Source organism: Belonocnema kinseyi, chromosome 3 (assembly GCF_010883055.1).
Source record: "Belonocnema kinseyi isolate 2016_QV_RU_SX_M_011 chromosome 3, B_treatae_v1, whole genome shotgun sequence".
NCBI lineage: Eukaryota > Metazoa > Arthropoda > Insecta > Hymenoptera > Cynipidae > Belonocnema > Belonocnema kinseyi.
The window spans coordinates 79,612,904-79,630,506 of NC_046659.1; the positions used below are offsets into that span (position 1 = coordinate 79,612,904).

The 17,603-nt window shown below is 25.4% G+C and overlaps 1 protein-coding gene across 2 annotated transcripts in view; it reads left to right on the forward strand.

Moving 5' to 3' along the window:
- LOC117168926 (mitogen-activated protein kinase kinase kinase 4) overlaps positions 1-17,603 on the forward strand; it is a 49,186-nt gene that overhangs the window by 22,806 nt on the left and 8,777 nt on the right. For both annotated transcript variants that reach the window (XM_033354897.1, XM_033354896.1), the window contains exons 8-13: positions 5,809-6,030; positions 6,136-6,549; positions 8,733-8,840; positions 10,319-10,478; positions 12,068-12,524; positions 14,791-15,141. In XM_033354897.1, coding sequence (XP_033210788.1) covers positions 5,809-6,030; positions 6,136-6,549; positions 8,733-8,840; positions 10,319-10,478; positions 12,068-12,524; positions 14,791-15,141 — 1,712 coding nt within the window. The remainder of the gene's footprint in view (positions 1-5,808; positions 6,031-6,135; positions 6,550-8,732; positions 8,841-10,318; positions 10,479-12,067; positions 12,525-14,790; positions 15,142-17,603) is intronic.

Here is a 17,603-nt window from a genome sequence, read left to right on the forward strand (position 1 = left end):
AATGAAAAAAACATATAAATAAATAAAAAATTAATTAATTAAAATAAAATCAAACTAGAATCAAAATAAAATAAAATGAAAATAAAATTTGTTGCCAACAGGAATAGCACATCTGCCACGATGCTATCTCACTGACAACTGGGAATCAAGTGAAAGTTTAAAAGACAAACCAGCCCAAACAAACCTGAAATAAAAATGACTTCCAATCCAAGTCAGCCAAATTAAAATTTAGGATATTTAAATAGGAAAGCAATCTAATGTAAAATCCTTTTTTAACGTCCAATAATCAAATTGATGAAAAGAATTCCTGAAAATAAAATCAAGAAAGAAAAAAGATAAATTTATAAGATTTCACAACGACTTTAATGATTTCTCGTAGGTTTCACAAATTTCTGAGATATTACCAAAAATTTTGAAAATATATTTGAAATATTTCGTAAAGTTTATGAAAGGTTTCACAAAGTTTTGAAGGATTTTCCAAAGATTTAAAAAATTTCACAAATATTTCGGATAGATTTAAAAAATTTCACGAATCCTTAAATTTATTATTTATCAAAGATTTCCGATAGATTTCAAAAAGTACACAAAGATTTCAATGATTTCCTAAAGATTTTGAATATTGAGCAAAGATTTCGGATAAATTTAAAAGATTTCACAAAGATTTCAACGATTTTCGAAAGATTTCAATAATTTCAGAAATATTATCAAATATCTTAGAAATGTTTCAAAGATTTCAATTATTTGCATAAGACTTCACAAAGATTTCAGATAGATTTCCAAGATTATACAAATATTTCAGTTATTTCCCAAAGATTAACAAAACGTCACAAATATTTTGGATAGATTTAAAGGATTTTCGATAGACTTGAAACATTGTACGAAGATTTCAATAATTTCCTAAAGGTTTCATGAATATTTTAAAGGTTTCGTAAAGATTTCGGATAGATTAAAAAGATTTCACAAAGACTTAAATGATTTCCCAAAGATTTCATCAATTTAACAAATATTACCAAATATTTAAAATATTTTGCAAAGCTATCGGAAAGATTTCACAAAGATTTCAAATATTACGCAAAGATATTGAATGGACTTGAAATATTTCACAAAGATTTCAATGATTTTAATAATTTCACAAATATTACCAAATATTTCGAAAAGATTTTCAAAGATATCACAAATACTTCACAAAGATATCAATGATTTTCTAAGGATTAAAAAAATATTTCAAATTGCAAAAATTCCCAAAGATTTCACAAACTTTTTTAATATTTCGCAAACATTTTAGATCGATTTCAAAGATTTCAATGATTTTCCAAGGATTTCAATAAGTTCACAAATATTTCCGAAAATTTCAGAAAGATTACAAAGATTTCTTAAAGATTTCAAAGAATTTGCAAAGATTTTAAATATTTCGCATAGATTTCGGATAGATTAAAAGAATTTTCACAAATACTGCAATTATTTCACGTTGATTTTTGAAAAATCCAAACGATCCGATGAATTTTATTCTTCCACTTTAAAGGGGGAACAAGAAATTACTTTGCCCATCTCTGGTCGATTTCTGAGGGGATGCATTCCCCTATGCTCCCCAGGGTTCCGCTGCCTCTAAATATGTATTATTTCTACCAATTTTTATCAGAAATTTGAATGTGAAATTATGAAATTTCTTTGGATTAATATAAGATTTTATAAAAATAGATTAATAAACTATTTTTTCATTGTAAGACCAGGGCATGATATCGCTTGGTTAAACTGCGATGCGCCACCTGGTGAAAAAATTCGAACTAGAAAGAATAGGTACAATTTTAAAGGTGCATTTTAATTTACACATAAAAACGTTTATTATGATATCATTCAGTTTAGAATGCACACTTCCAAAATTGTTCACTTCAACAAATTTTAAATTTTAGATTTTAATTGTTAAGTATACATTTTATTTCAAAGAATTTTAAAATTCAGTTTTAAAGACTTAAGCCATTAGAAATTAGAATAGTTTGAAATCGGAGATTTGAGATAAAAAACATTTTTAGCTGATCAAATGTAAATATAAATTAATAATGATTTTTAAAAATAAATTGTTTTTTAAGATTTGAAAAGTGAATAATAATTAAGTTTACAAGATGATTCGAAATCAGTTCGCAATTTTAGAATTTCCAGTTTCTAACGTTAAAAATTATGTAAACTATTTCAATTGGAAATTTTTATTAGTTAAACAAATGTAAACGTCTTATTGAAACTTTATAAACTGTTTTCAATTTTAAAATAACCTTAAAATAATATATTCATAATTAAAAGCTTTGATTAAAGTTTATATATTATTTTAGTCTAAAATATTCCATTTTTAAACCATTCAATTTGGAATTTTTTAATTAAGAAAAATAAGAATTTCTTATTATTTAGAAATATCTGACTGTTTATTAAAAATCATTCATTATAGTAAAATATTAAAAACTAATTTTTGAACGTCAGATATTAATTCTTCTATTTAAAAAAATGTAATTTGTAAGTCAAATTGTTGAACTTCGATGTATAAATAGCTATTGAACACATATTATTCTATAAAAAATTCATGGAAGTTGAAAAAATATTAAGAAGTTTTGAAAAAATTCAAATTCAATAAAAAGTTTGAAATGATTAGGTCCACGGCCTAATTTTAAACAAAGTATAGTGTAATCAGGAAGTTAAAAAATATTTCCTATGAAAATTAATATTGATTTTTATTTTGAAAAGATAATTTTGAGTGATAATTCAAAAAAATGTAGAAAGATTTATAAAATTATTAAAAATGAATGTGAAAGATTTTAAGGAAATTTTGTTTAATTTGCCATAATTAAAAAAAAATTCAGAAAAAATTGGATTCATTTTAAAGGATGTTTAGAAGTTCTGAAATAATTTCGAAAATAATAAAAAAAATTTTCTAAAAATGTAAACAACATGCAGATGTTTCAATATTTTCAAATTTGAAGAAGTGTTCAGTTTATAAAAAAATGTAATCGTTGAATATTTAATGTTTCTGGCTTAAAATTGCTTCAAATTATACAAGTTGGGAATTTTTTAATTAATTGATTAATTCTTCAATTTAGGCTTTACAGAATTGAAAATGATAACGTGGATTTATATTTTTAGAACTGAATCTGAATCTTTGAACTCTAAAATTTATTAAATTTTTAATTTGGCTGATTAAGTGCATTTAATTAATTGTTTATGCAAAAATTAATGTTCAACTTGAAAAGTGTACCTACTCTTTCTAGTTCCAGTTTTCGACACCAGGTGGCGAAATGGTAGACCATCATTCCCAATAGGATATTCAGATCTTTATAAGAAACTTATTACAGATTACTTGTTACAGGATTTCATTTATTTCAGTGGCTACAAAGGAACTTACAAAATATTCAAGGATTTTATGTTATTAAAAAAAATTCCGAAGATTTTCAAGGGATTTAAAAATTGTAAGAACGTTAAAGAATTTGTTAGAATTTCCAAAGATTTTAAGATCGACCTTGGGGTGTTTCGAGTGAAATTTGGAAATTAAATTAAATGAAATTTAATTTTAAGGAATTCCTAGTGATTTCAAAGATTTCGAAGAATTTCAAAGATTTTTAGAAATTTTAACGTTTTCATCGAGAGAACTTCAATGCATAAGTTTAATTTAATATTAATGGCTTTTCAACAGTTTTCTACTTATTTTAATAGATTTTTACGATAATGTATGTATTTTTATTTTTTTAAACATTCCAAACAATTTAAGAGATTTAAAGAATGTGAAGTAATGGTAAATAATTTCGTAAAATTTCCAAAGATTTCATGGGATTTCAAAAAATTTCACAATATATAACGGATCTTATAGGTATTTTATTATTTCAAAGGATTTACGTGATTTTAAAAGGTTTTGAAAATAATAAGCTCTATTTTAAGTGATTTATAGAGAAATTCGATACATAAATGAAATAAAAAGAAGTTTTACAAGATTTAAAGGGGTTTAATTGAATCTCCAAGGATTTAAAACATTTTGAGGGATTTAAAGTTCCAAGGGATTTCGAAAGATTCTTTAGGAGCTTGAATTATTTCAAAAGATGTACAGGATATTAAAATATTTTAAGTTATTTTAACAGATTCCAAAGAATTCAAATATATTTCAATAACTTCAAGGGATTTTGAAGCGGTTTGTAGAATTTCCAAATATTTTAAGCTCGATTTTAAGGAGTTTCAAGAGAACTTTGGAAAATAAGTGAAATTTTATGGGATACCTATAGCAACTACAAATATTTCAAGGGATTTAAGATATTTCAAGAAATTTCACAAGACTTGTAAGATTTATTGAATCCTTAAAAATTTCAAGGATCTTTTTTGCTTGAAAATTGTACTATTTCGTTGAAAATTCATGTATTTTGTTGAAAAATCGTGTTTTTGGCTAAAAAATTAAATGTTTTGATTGAAAATGCAATATTTTGATTTGAAAAGTTACGATTTTGAAGCGGTTTAAATTGAATTTAAGATATTACCTACATGAATTTTACCGAAATATTTACTGAATTTTAAGTATAAGAAGCTGCAATAAAAATGTGTTACAATTATTAATAAATACATTGATCATATCAATAAATAATAATTAATAACAATTAAATATATTTTTTAATTAATAATAATTAATATATAATTTATATTATTTTTTTAAATATCTTAATTATAATAATTCATTGACCCATGAGATAAATTCAAATTTGTTAAAGCTTTCTAAATTAAACATGTCAATTGAATCCTTAGAAATTGAAAAAACATTCATAATTAACTCGCTAAACTGTATACATGTTCTGAATGAATGGTTTTCAAAAATGTGAAATGTTTGAATAACTCCGTGCTATGAAAAAATATAGGTTCGATAGAATTCAGTGTGATATAAAATGACAAAGTTAGTCTTTCATCAGTGATATTTCAAATATTTAAGAAGACTTTTGTGTAAAATTTTGCCAAAAATATCTTTAGACTTTCTCCTTTAAATCGTCCGCTTCTCTATCAGGAAAAACTTGCCTACAAAAATATTTTGAATTTTCTTTGGTAATGTGTTGACAATTTTAGATTTTCGGTCATTACGTAAATATAAATATAAATTTTACAAGATTCCATTTTCGTAACTATAAATTAACCATCCAGTCATTATTAAAATGTTTTTTTTTCAATTTGTTATCATTAAAGGAATATTAATGAATATAAGATAACAAAATTTGAATTTGGAATGAAGGTGATGTTCAAAAATTTAGCTGTTTTTAATTTTATAATTTCTAAATTGATTACAGTTTTGTTAAATGTATACATTAAAATTTTATTTAATAATTATTATTATTTACTTACATTTTTATTTCAAAAATTAGGTTCATTAACCTATCCAGTTAACGTGAAACTGTTGACAGATTTTCGTATTTCACAATGAAAAAGAGAAAAAAAACAAATATGCTTGAAGAAAAAATGGATATTCAAAGAAAATATAATATATCTCCCTTCATTCCTAAACAAAATTCAACAAAAGTGGCTTTATGCAGGAAAAAATGAAATCAAAAGATCAGATGACATAATTGCGAATAAGAGTTTTCTAAAAATCTAAAAGCACCTCAGTTTCTTTAAAAAGAACTGATTTGAACAATAAATAATCACAGCCACATTTTTCTTAGGAATAATTAGAGATATAATCATCATCACGATCAGGCATCAGGCATCACGATGCCTGGAAAAAATCTGGAAATGCCAGGGAATTTTTATGCAGTCTTTGAGTAGACACACTGTCATTTGAAAATAGTTTACTTTCTTGAATAGGAAGTACATAGAAGATGTCTTGAAGACAAGGGGATTACGAAAGAGTTTACACTTTCTGGAAAGACTCCACACGTCTGTTCTCCGGAAGGCGAGACTCGCACTAGAAAAGCCTCCAGATGACTGTGATAATACTGCCAATGAAGAATACGAAGGCGATCAAGAATTGAAACGCTATGGCGCTTGGTGTAAAGAAGCCAAGGAATTAAATCTTCCTTCTTATAGGTATTAAATTTTTTTACCTTCTTTTCACAAGACTTTACTGTTTGAAAAAGAAGAGTTGTTTCTTTCAGTGAGTCTGTAATATTTTATATAATATTTTCTCATCAGAGCAGCCTTCGTATTTCTTTCTCGTGTCCCATTGGACGTTATCCACGAGTTCCTAAGAATGAGACTAGAACAGAAACCTGATCAGCCAAGCCCTTTATCTGTTAGACAATTAATGCGAGAATTGCGCGAAGGTCTTAGGATCGCTTGTATTCATCGCGATAGATTTTCCAGACATTCTTCCGCAGCCATGGCTTTTGAAGAAACCAGCAGTTCTCTTTTTCAAAAGGAATTAGATGAATTCGACGGGAGTTTGAAAGCAGTTTTCGAAGTCTATATCGATTATTTGAAACAGTGGATTGAAATGGTAAATCACGACAGTTTTCATAAAAATCTGATCATGGATGAATGGAATTTCGTCAAGTCTATCGCTGCTGATATCGTCGATGGTTATTCAATAGCTGGAAAGAAGTTTTGGTAAATATTTGACGTTATCAAAGGGGTTGAACACTCTTTTTTTCAGTAGTTTACCAGTTTAAAAAATTTTAAAGGTTTTACAAATTTTTAAATATTTTTTCAATATTTTAGTAAGGTTTCAAAAATTCCAAGACATTTCACAAAGAGTTTGGAAAGATTTAAAGAATTCCAAAATATTTCAAAAATATTTTTATTTCCCAGAGATTTCACGTTGATTTCCAAAATAGCAAGAGATTTCAAAGAATTTAAAATAATGCAGAAGATTGATTAAAGATTTCAACAATTCCAAGAGATTTCAATGATTTCGCGAGGATTTTACAAAGAATTTAATAGTTTTTTAAAGGTTTGAAATATGTTTTTAATCTTTCAGAAAGGTTTCTAGAATTCTAAGAGATATCGCAAAAATTCCAATGATTTCCCCCAGAGTTTATAAAGATTTCAAGAATTCCAAAAGACTTTAAAAATATTTTTAGTTGCCAAAGATTTCAGGTTGATTTCAAAAATTGCAAGAGATTTCAAAGAATTTAAAATAATTCAGAAGATTGCGTAAAGATTTCAAAAATTCCAAGAGATTTCAATAATTTCGCGAAAGCTTTACAAAGAATTTTATAGATTTTTAAAGGTTTGAAATATTTTTTCAATCTTTTAGAAAGGTTTCTAAAAATCGAAGAGATATCACAAATATTCCAATGATTTTTTAAATATTTGCAATATTTGAGATTTTAAAATAATTCAAAGATTTCAAACCTGTTCACAAAGTTTTCTCAAAGATTTTAGAAAGGTTTCAAGAATTCCAAAAGATAAAAAAAAGGAATTTCCCAAAGATAGCATTCAGATTTTAACAATTTCAAAACATTTAAATGATTTTATAAAGACTTCAAAAAGAATTTTATAGATTTTGAAGATTTTGAAAGATTTAAGGCATTTTAGAGAGTTCAAGAAAAATTCAGAGGAGTTAGAAAATTTCATATATAATTAAAAAGTTTCCAAAGATTCCAATGATTCTAAAAAGATTCAAAAGTTTTCACAACAATTTTAAAGCTTTCAAAGCTTTCAAAAGATTTAACGGGTTTCAGAGATTTCAAAAGATTTCATCATTTTCAAAGATTTCCAATTTTTCACAAATATTTCAAAAGAATTCACAAATATCTCAAGGCCTTTGCAAAAAGATTTAAGAAAATGCCATAAAGATTTCAATGATTTCACAAAGATCTTAATGATTTCAAAATATTCCAAAACATTTAAGAAGTATTGCGATGATTTCACAGGTATCCCTACTAAGGTTTAGAAAGTTGTAGTAAAGATTTCATTGATTTTGCAAAGATTTAAAAGTTTTTACAAAGAGTTCACAGATTTCATAAGATTTCACATTTTTCGATGATGTCAAAAGGTTTGAAAATATTTCAGAAGATTTCAATGATTTCATAATGATTTGAAAGATTTTCTGAATTATTTCAAAAGATTTCCCTTATTTTTCTTACAGATTTCAAAGAATTAAAAACATTTCAGAAGTTCTTCAAAATTCCATGGAGATTTCAAAGATTTCAGAAGACTTCATAATGATTTAAAAATTTTTCTAAAAGATCTCAGACGATTTCACATTTCTAAAAGTGTTCAAACGATTGCCCTAATGTTTCTTACAGATTTCAAAGAATTTAAAATATTTTATAATTTTTTCAAAATTTCCTGGATATTTCAAAGATTTCATGAAGATTTAAAAAATTTCACGAAGATTTCAAAATATTACACAGTTTTCGATTGTGTCAAAAGATTTCAAAATATTTCAAAGATTTCATAATGACTTTAAAGATTTTTTGAAAGATCTCAATATATTTCACAGTTCTAAAATATTTCAAAAGATTTCCCTAATTTCTCTTACTGATTTCAAAGAATTTATAATATTTTAGAATTTTTTAAAAATTTCATGAAGATTTCAAAGATTTCACGAAGATTTGAAAAGATTTGAAAGATTTTAAAAGATTTTAGAAATATTGCAATTATTTGACAGGGACTTCACAAAGCTTTCAAAAGATTTCACAAAGATTTCACAATTACTTGGAAGATTTCGCGAAGATGTGTACATCAGATTTCAAGAGTGATCAATCCCTCGTATGTGGTTGAAACGAAATTAATTATAAATTTATTAAATGGATGACGTTGACGTATTACTGATCTTTTATTAGTGAAATTGTGCAAACAATGATAGGACAGGTGATACAATTCTTGACTGAAAGACCGGAAGAATTGAAGGAAAGTCAACCATCAAATGGAGACGATGAATGGTCAGCAAGGTGAATAATAATTTTTTCTCTCAATTTTATCATTACTGGGCTCGGACTCACAACAATTTTGACACTATTTGATACTTTTTTATCATTTTAAGTACAGAAATTTATATGGGAAAATAGTCCCAAAGGTTAATAATAGAAAAATTAATTTAAAATATTTTAAATTCATCTAACTTTTATTTACTAAGCTTCGGATTGCATGGCGTTTTCGAGCTGCCGAAGAAAAATCATTCTAAATTGTACCATTTTTATTTGTAGTACTTCTTATCATCATTACTATTTGTCAATATATTTTTAATTGCATATTGTTAAAAAAAATGACATATCAAATTGAAAGAGTTTAAAAATCAACAATTTGATTTAATTACATTATAATTGGAAGCATTAAAAATAAAAAATTGTAAAATTGAACACGTAAAAAAATAAATTAAGTTCTAAATTTAACAATATTTAATGAAAAGTAATAAGTAATAAGAATTCAAGCAAGAAAGATTTGACTTTGGAAATTAATGTACTTGATATTAAACAAAACATAAAATTGGAAATTCTTGAATTTGCAATTAACAAACAAAAAAACTAGAACCTAGAAATTATTCCAAATTGAAAAAGCTAAAAAGTAATCAGATTTTTAAATTCAGGAGACTCAGGTTCAAAATGCTTTTGAACTTTTGGTCTTATTTGAAAATAATGCAAGTTAGTGAGTTTAAAATAAACATTGTATACTTATATTATATTATTTAGACGTCGATCAATCCTTTCGTTGAAAAATAATTGAAACTATGTAAAAAATTTTGGAATTTAAGAACTCTTTAAAATTTAATTTATCGTGTTTGGAGAAAACGTGAGGTCAAGATTTTCTTTTACCTGTGAAAAAATGTAGAAAAAGATGGAATTTTGACATTAAAGTTTTGTACAACCCTGATTTTTAATTTTAATTAAGAAGTTTTATACAAAATGTCATCAAATGATAACAAATTATCAAAATAGCACTTCCATAAATTAGGATTAGAATTTACACAATAAAATATTTTAGAAATTCAAAATACCTTTCATAAAATGCCAAGTTTTCAATATATTTTTATGGAATTTCCTTACTACTTATTGTTTATTATTTTATGTACTTTCCTATAAGCGTAGCGTCTGATCTAATTTTCTCCGTTAAGAAACAAAAATCTTAAAAATGAGAGCTCTATCTAAAACCTTTACTCTGCATTCATAAAGAAAAATATTTTTCGAAATTTCATACGACTTGTCACTTTTGCAATGGTTTAAAAAGGATTCTAGTCGATACGAGGCTCACATGATTTATACTGTAAATTTATTATTACATAAATTGTTGCCTTTATTTAGTTATTATTATCTAAATTTTATATCACTATTGAAACTATTTTTATCTCTGAAATGATTTTGAGCCCAGTCATTAGCTCTAAATTTTACTTTATTTCATTAAAATAAAATTTGACTTCTTCTTTATTTTTAAGATTTCATTGGATGTCAGTTGGTCGTGAATGGCAAGGAATGTTTGTAGAAGCTCGTGAAAAGGTCGTGAAAAGTGTGAATCTCGCCAGATGCGTGAGACGAGAAATCGAACAGTGGACCGATTTCAACGATGATTTAAAAACATGCATTGTAGATTTAAAGGTAGGATCTTGCATTTTCAGAAATTATTTATAATTTCTGTCTATAATATTTAATATAAAGCAGACTTCACAGTCTTTCCCCTATTTTCGCATTTCCCCCGTTTTTAAAGAATTGTTCTTTTTCCCTTATTTTCAGAAGAATTCCCATTTTTCCTGCATTTTCTCGTTTTTTTGTATTAAATGAGAACTGAATTAGTAGAACTCAGAAAATCTAACTATTTTCAGTTGAAATTTAATACTTTTGAATTGAACAGTCTACTATTTGGTTAAAAATGTGATTGTTTCGTTGAAAATTCAAATATTTTGTTGGAAAGTAAACTTTTTTTGGCGAGAATTCCACTAATTAGTTGAAATCTGAACTATTCTGTTATAACTTCTTTTTGTTGGTTAAAGATTTGAACTATTTGGTCGAAAATTAATTTTCTTAAGAATTGAGAATTCATCTTTTTTGGACAAAAATTCAAGTACTTGGTCGTGAGATGAACTACTGTGTTAAAAACTTACTTGGTTGCTTGAAGATCGAGCAATTTATTTTAAAATTCGTTTTCGTTGGTAAACAATGATTTTTTAACAGAATATATATTTAAATACTTCACTTTTGGTTGAAAATTTATCGTTTTTAGTTGAGAATTCGACTGCGTAGAAAAAAATGTGTGTAGGAAAAATATAAGAGTATTAAATTCTGTGTAGGAAAAGGTTTGTGTAGGAATAATATAAGAGTATTAAATTATGTGTAGGAAAAATATAACAGTTTTAAATTCTGTGGAGGTAACATTTTGCGCAGAAAAAGTTTTTTGTAGGGAAAATATGATCAGTATATTTGTGTACAATATATTTTGTGTAGAATAAAATTGTGTAGGAACAGTGTTTTACCAACTTCGGTGATCGAACGAGAAGTATTAAACATTTGCATATAGGTCCAAACGGATGAAATATTTAGTTTCAAATTCATATAGAAAATTAATCTTATTGTTTAAACAGATAAACTAATTGATTAAAAATTGAACTGCTTTCTTAAAAATTCATTTTTTTGTTGAGGATTTAACAATTTGTTTGAAAACTGATGATTTTTAGAATAAAATTTTTGTTTGAAATATGTATTATTATATTTTTTACTGAGAATTTATATGTATTCATTGAAACTGTAACTACTTGGTTGAAAGTAAAACTCCTTCGAAATTTGTCCTTCAGGATTAAAATTCAACCGTCTTCTAAAAAATGGTTCTATTGGGTTAAAAACACAACTTTTTTTGGCTGAAGTTAAATTTTGTTTGTTTGAAAATCCATTCATTTGGTTAAATTTTCGACCCTTTTGCTTGTAAGTTTCACTGTTTGGTTGAAAATACAACGGTTTGGTTGATAATTTTGTATTTTTGTTAAGATTTCCACTATTTCATAAAAAAAATATTTTTTGATTCTTTTTATTTAATTACTTTTTTCTAAAAAATTTTACTTTTTAGCTTAAAAACACAAATTCATGTACATATATTTCCGCTACTTTCGTGAAAAATCGCCCAATTTCCCCTCTTTTGAAATAATTTTTAGCTGTGAATTCTGATATTATTAAACTATTGATATTTTTTCTTTTAGGAAGAAATTTTGGATTTGCGAAAGCAGATAGTTATCGTAATCCAAGAATTTCAGAACAAGATAGATAGTGTGGAAGAACCAAAACTAGAAGGCGATTATTTAGCTTTTCGAACAAGAGTTAGGGAAATTCTCCACCAGGGGTACCGAATGGGATTCGAGTACCATAAAGAACTATGTCGACTTTTTTTGCCAGAGGAAAGACCAGTTCTCGCAAGAGGATTAGTTAATTTTGCCTTTTTATGGATGGATTTTGTCAAAACTAGATGCGAACGGGGTAGAGGTTTAAGACCTAGATGGGCGAATCAAGGTCTAGAGTATTTAATGATTGTCTGCGAACCGCTGAATACTAAACACCTTACTGACGAGGAATTTGAGGAATTGAAAAGTTGCATGGATCGGTGCATTTCTCATGTTATTGGCAACGCTTCTTCTCCGGCAGTTAATGCCGAAAACGAAGGTGAATTGTAATTTTTTCTTTATTCTTGCAGGGTTCACAGTCTTTTCTCTATTTCCCTGCGTTTTCTTTTTTTTATTTCCCTTATTTCCCTTATTCTCGAAAAACTTCCACCTTTTTCCCTTTTCTCTTTATACGTACAAAATTATTATTTATTATAATTAATTTTGACTTCATTAAATTTGGATAATTCCAAACTAAACTTTTTAGCAGATTAAACATTTAAATATTTTTGAAATTAAGTAAAATAAAGTAGGATGGTCTGTCTGTTCAAATTGACGATTCTTTAGTTCAAATTTGAATAACGATTGTCATTATGTTAGAAATATCATAACAATTATTGCTGGATTAGAAAAAAATGCAAACAAGAATTACAAGTTTTACAGCTGATGTTAATGATGTTTTTCGATTGAACATAAATTTAATAATATTTAAAATTTAAACACTTTTCAAAAACTACCAAAATAAAATTTACATAGATCGAAAAATTTAAGCGCAGTATTTAGTAGATTATGAATATTTTTTCCTTAAATATAAATTTCATTTAATATTTAAGTAATGTAAGGATTTATCGAAATTTAAACAAATCTTGTTCTCTTATTTTTTCTTAAACGAAGAAACATAGACTTCTCTTTTAGATTACAATGAAAGAAGAAATGGTATTTTTTTAGTTAAAAATGTTTGAGTGAAAAAAATTTTTAATGTAAAATTGTTTCGTCCCGCAGGGTTTTTAAATTGTTTAGACGTTTTAAATTCATCAATTTATGAATTATCAATTATACATGTAAATTTTTTAAATCTAAATAATTTTTTATTTAAAATTAAAAAATATTGCTTTCAAATGTAACAATGTGTGCCTATCAATATTTATGGAAACATTTAAGATCTCTGGATACTTAAAAAATATTGGCATCAATAAAAATATTAAAATTGCGAAAGTAAGAAATTTTTCAAATATATATTACAAATTAGAATGAATTATTTCTTAAATTATTTAACTCATTATATTTAATCGAGTTGCTAAAATAAATTTAACTTAATTGATATTCATGGAATTAAAAATAATTTCTACATATTTGAATGGATTTTTACGATATTCAAAGATGTCAAAGTATTTTAAGGGGGTTTAAAAATGAATTTAATTTAAAGAGATTTTTCCGAATTTCAACAATCTCAAGGGATATAAAGGACATACGTAAATTTCAAATAATTTAAAGGTTTAAGTTATTTGAAAATATTTTAAGAATTAATTTTTTTAAATTTCAAGAAGGGGTGTTTTGCGTGCATGAATTTTATTTTAATGAGTTTTTAAAAATAAATTTAATTTATACCCAAATGATTTCAGATAATTTCGACTTATTTTAGTGGATTTCTAAGATATCAAAGGATTTTTACGAAGTTTAATGAATAATTCAAATTTAATTTATGTACAAGGAATTTTAAATGATTTCGTTTTATTTTAGTGAATTTTTACGATTTCAAAGAATTTAAACCAATTTCTAGATAACTCTAGGGAATAAAATCAATTTTATTTCGAGTAATTTCTACAGATTTCAACAATTGCAAGGGATATGAAGAATTTTCGAAGTATTTGAAAGATTTTAAGTTATCTTAGAATATTTCGACAAATATACTTCAAAAATTTTCAAGAGATTTCCTGTTAAAAATGTTTAGAACTCCTAATATTAGAAATTTGGTATGGTCTTTTAAAAATATTTTATGTTTTTAATATTTGGGCATACGACAATTTCAAAGGATTTGAAAGATTTTGAGTTATTTTAAAAGATTTCAAAGAATTTCAAGAGATTTCGTTTCAAAATTTTTAAATGTAATGAATGATTAAAATTCAATTTATATCCAAGGAGTTTCAAATGATTTCGAATTTTTCAAATGGATTTTTACGATTTCAAGGGATTTTAACGAATTTCTAGAGAACTTCAGAAAATAAAATAACTTTTGTTTCAAAGGATAGCTACTGATTTCAACAGTTTCAAGGAATATGAAGGAATTCGACAAATTTCACATTTTGAAAAATATTTTATGTTTAAAAAAAAATTCCGAAGAATTTTTAGAGAATTTATAAAAATATCGTTTATTCTTTTTTTAAATGTATAAATAAATTTTTCAATCTTTCAATTATTTTATTTTTTCCTTTTTCGTGACAAAAATTACCCTATTTCCCCCTTTTTAGCTCTTTTTGCGCTATGATCCCTAACGTTTTTTTAATTAAACATTTCTCAACTTGCTTTAATTTCATTTTTCATTTTAGTTCTAAAAAAAATGCCGCATTCAAGAGCTTCGTCACCATCCCAGTGTCGAAGCAGAACTTCGAGTTTTAGTCAAAAGAGTCGAGATTTTTTAAAATCACCGGAATTTTCGGCAATTTTATTTAAAAAATCTGCGTCGCAAGTCGCTGTCGATGGAAACTCAGCGACTTCTCAAAACATTCCCTCAAGACAAGAAAGGATCTTTCAGGCTGTGCAAAAAGTGGATATTCTTGTGGATGAAAGACTGCGAAGTAGAGAGTTGATAGGTCAGGTTGCTGATAGGAAAAATGTTGATAAAATTCACGTCAAAGCGAAACGAGTTACCTTCACCTGGCAGAGGGGAATCAAAATTGGTTTGTTTTTGAAGCTATCCTATGTAATTTTTAGTTAGGAATTTCCAGGATGGCCACTGGGCTGGAATTTTTGGTGACTCGGAATACCCGCAGAATTACAGTAAATTTATTTTCTTTACCGGAAATTTGAAAATTTGTCAGTATTTACAAGTTGTAAAGAGATTAAAAATTAATTTAGAACAAAATGATTTTAAATAATTAAAAATAAAATGTAAATTTTTGCAGAAATCGAACAAAGAATTTAGAAGTTTTTTAAGAATCGCGAAAGGTTTAACATTGTTTTTAAGATTCCTATGAAAATTGACAATGATTTTTTATTTTGAAAAATTAATTATATGGAAATATTTAAAAAGATTTCTGAAAATATCAAAAAAGAACCTGGAATATTTTAGGGAAATTGTTAAAATTTTTCAGAATTAAAAAAAAAATAGGAAAAGTTCGAATCGTTATAGAATATATTTAGAATATTTAAAAAAATGTCCACAATAATTTAAAATTGGAAAGAATTTCAAACAAAATGTTAGATTCTCGAAGCAATATCAATTTAATAATAATTTAATGATATAATTAAATTAATAAAATAATTTAAATTAATAATAAAATGTTTCACGATTCCTAAGAAAAATAACAATAGTTTTGTTTGGAAAATTAATTGTAAGAAAATATTTCAAAATATTTCAAAAATGTCAAGAAACAGGGTGGCCGCTGAACCGGGAAACCGGGAATTTTTTGGGACCGGGAAAAATCGGGAAATGACAGTGAAATTTTTTTTAACAGAATGTTGACAAATTTGTAGAAGAAACATCTGTACACGTTCGATTTCAACAGTTTTTAATTAACTAGTGGAATTTTTATGTTTTTCAATTATGCTATTATTTAGTTTAGGATGAAAAACATTTTTATTTAATAAATAAAGAAATATTTATTTAATTTATCTGTACTTTAAGTAATAAAAAGTGAACAAAAACGATTTGACAAAATGATTTTAAATCAGTTCAAAATTGAAGAATTTTCAGATTTTAACGTTAAAACTTAAACGGTTTCAATTTGAAAGTCTTAGTCATTAAACAAATGTGAACGTGTGAATGATAGTTTATAAACTATTTTTAACGTAAAAATAACTTCTTAATAATATATTCTTAATTAAAGGATTTTATTAAATTTAAAATATTGTTTTAGCCTAAAATATTCCATTTTTAACCCATTCAATTTGAGATTTTTAATAAAAAAAGATTAATTATTGAATATTTAGCAATATTTGAATTTCTTAAAATCTTCTAGAATCTTTTTTGAAAGTTTAGTTTAAATCTTTGAAAAACTTTGGAAATATTCTCTTAAAATAATTTTTTTAAATGAAAAATTATTTTTAATTTTCTTAGGAATCTTAAGAAAATGTTTTTATTCTTTTCAAGCCTTTCACAATTCTTGAAAAGAATCTAATTTTTTGTTTAAAATCTGCGAAAATTACATTTTGTTTTATATTAGGATATCATTCAAGTTTTACATTAAGTTTGAATCCTTTGAAGACTTCTACATATCTCTTAAAATTACTCAAATTTCGCCTACAAATAATAAATGTTCAATTGTTATTTATACATCCAATCTGTAAAGAAATTTTTGAAAATTTGCAGGATTTTCTGAAAATTGGAGAAAAAATTCAATCTATTTTGACAAATATTTAGATGTTCTGAAAAAATGTTTAAAATAATTTTAAATTTAAAACAAATTTAAAACAACTTCTAGATTTCTCAAGATTTTGAAATAAAATTTTGAAGTTTTCCAGGGATGCTTGAACTATTTAAAAAGAAAATAATTGAATTTCTAATTTAAGAAGTGTTCAGTAAAAAATTTTTCAATTTTTCAATATTTGATGTTTCTAGCTTGAAATTCCTTCAAAATTATAAAATTTTGAAAATTTTAAAGTTCATTGATTGATTTTTTAATTTAGAGCATTCAAAATTATAACATGGATTTGTATTCTTTTATATTGAAAAATGTTAGTACCTTCAATTTTATACGCGTAAATTATTAGGCATTTGTATACAAATTTTTAAAATTAAAAACTTTTAAATTTCAATTTTAAAAGTTCAAAATTTAACAGTTCTACTTTGAGTGCTTTTACAAAAACTTTTGTAACTAATTTCCCCCGAGCAGCCACAGTGTTATAAACACCACAGGTATCTCATATTATGAGAACAACACCGTGCAACCATGCACGTACTATGCCTGTCCTGTACAATGAAAAACTTCAACACTATCGATATTTTCCTACAAAGTTATTTAATCCCCATCACTCCAGACAAACTTTACTGCTAAATAAATATTTAGTGAATAATAAATAGGGTTTAAAGAATTTACTTCAATGATTATAGACGCGAAAACAGGATACTTAAACGATTAGTTAAAGAAAGTAAAGATACAATTAGAGCAGAAGAAGAGATAAAAATACAAAACGACTTTGA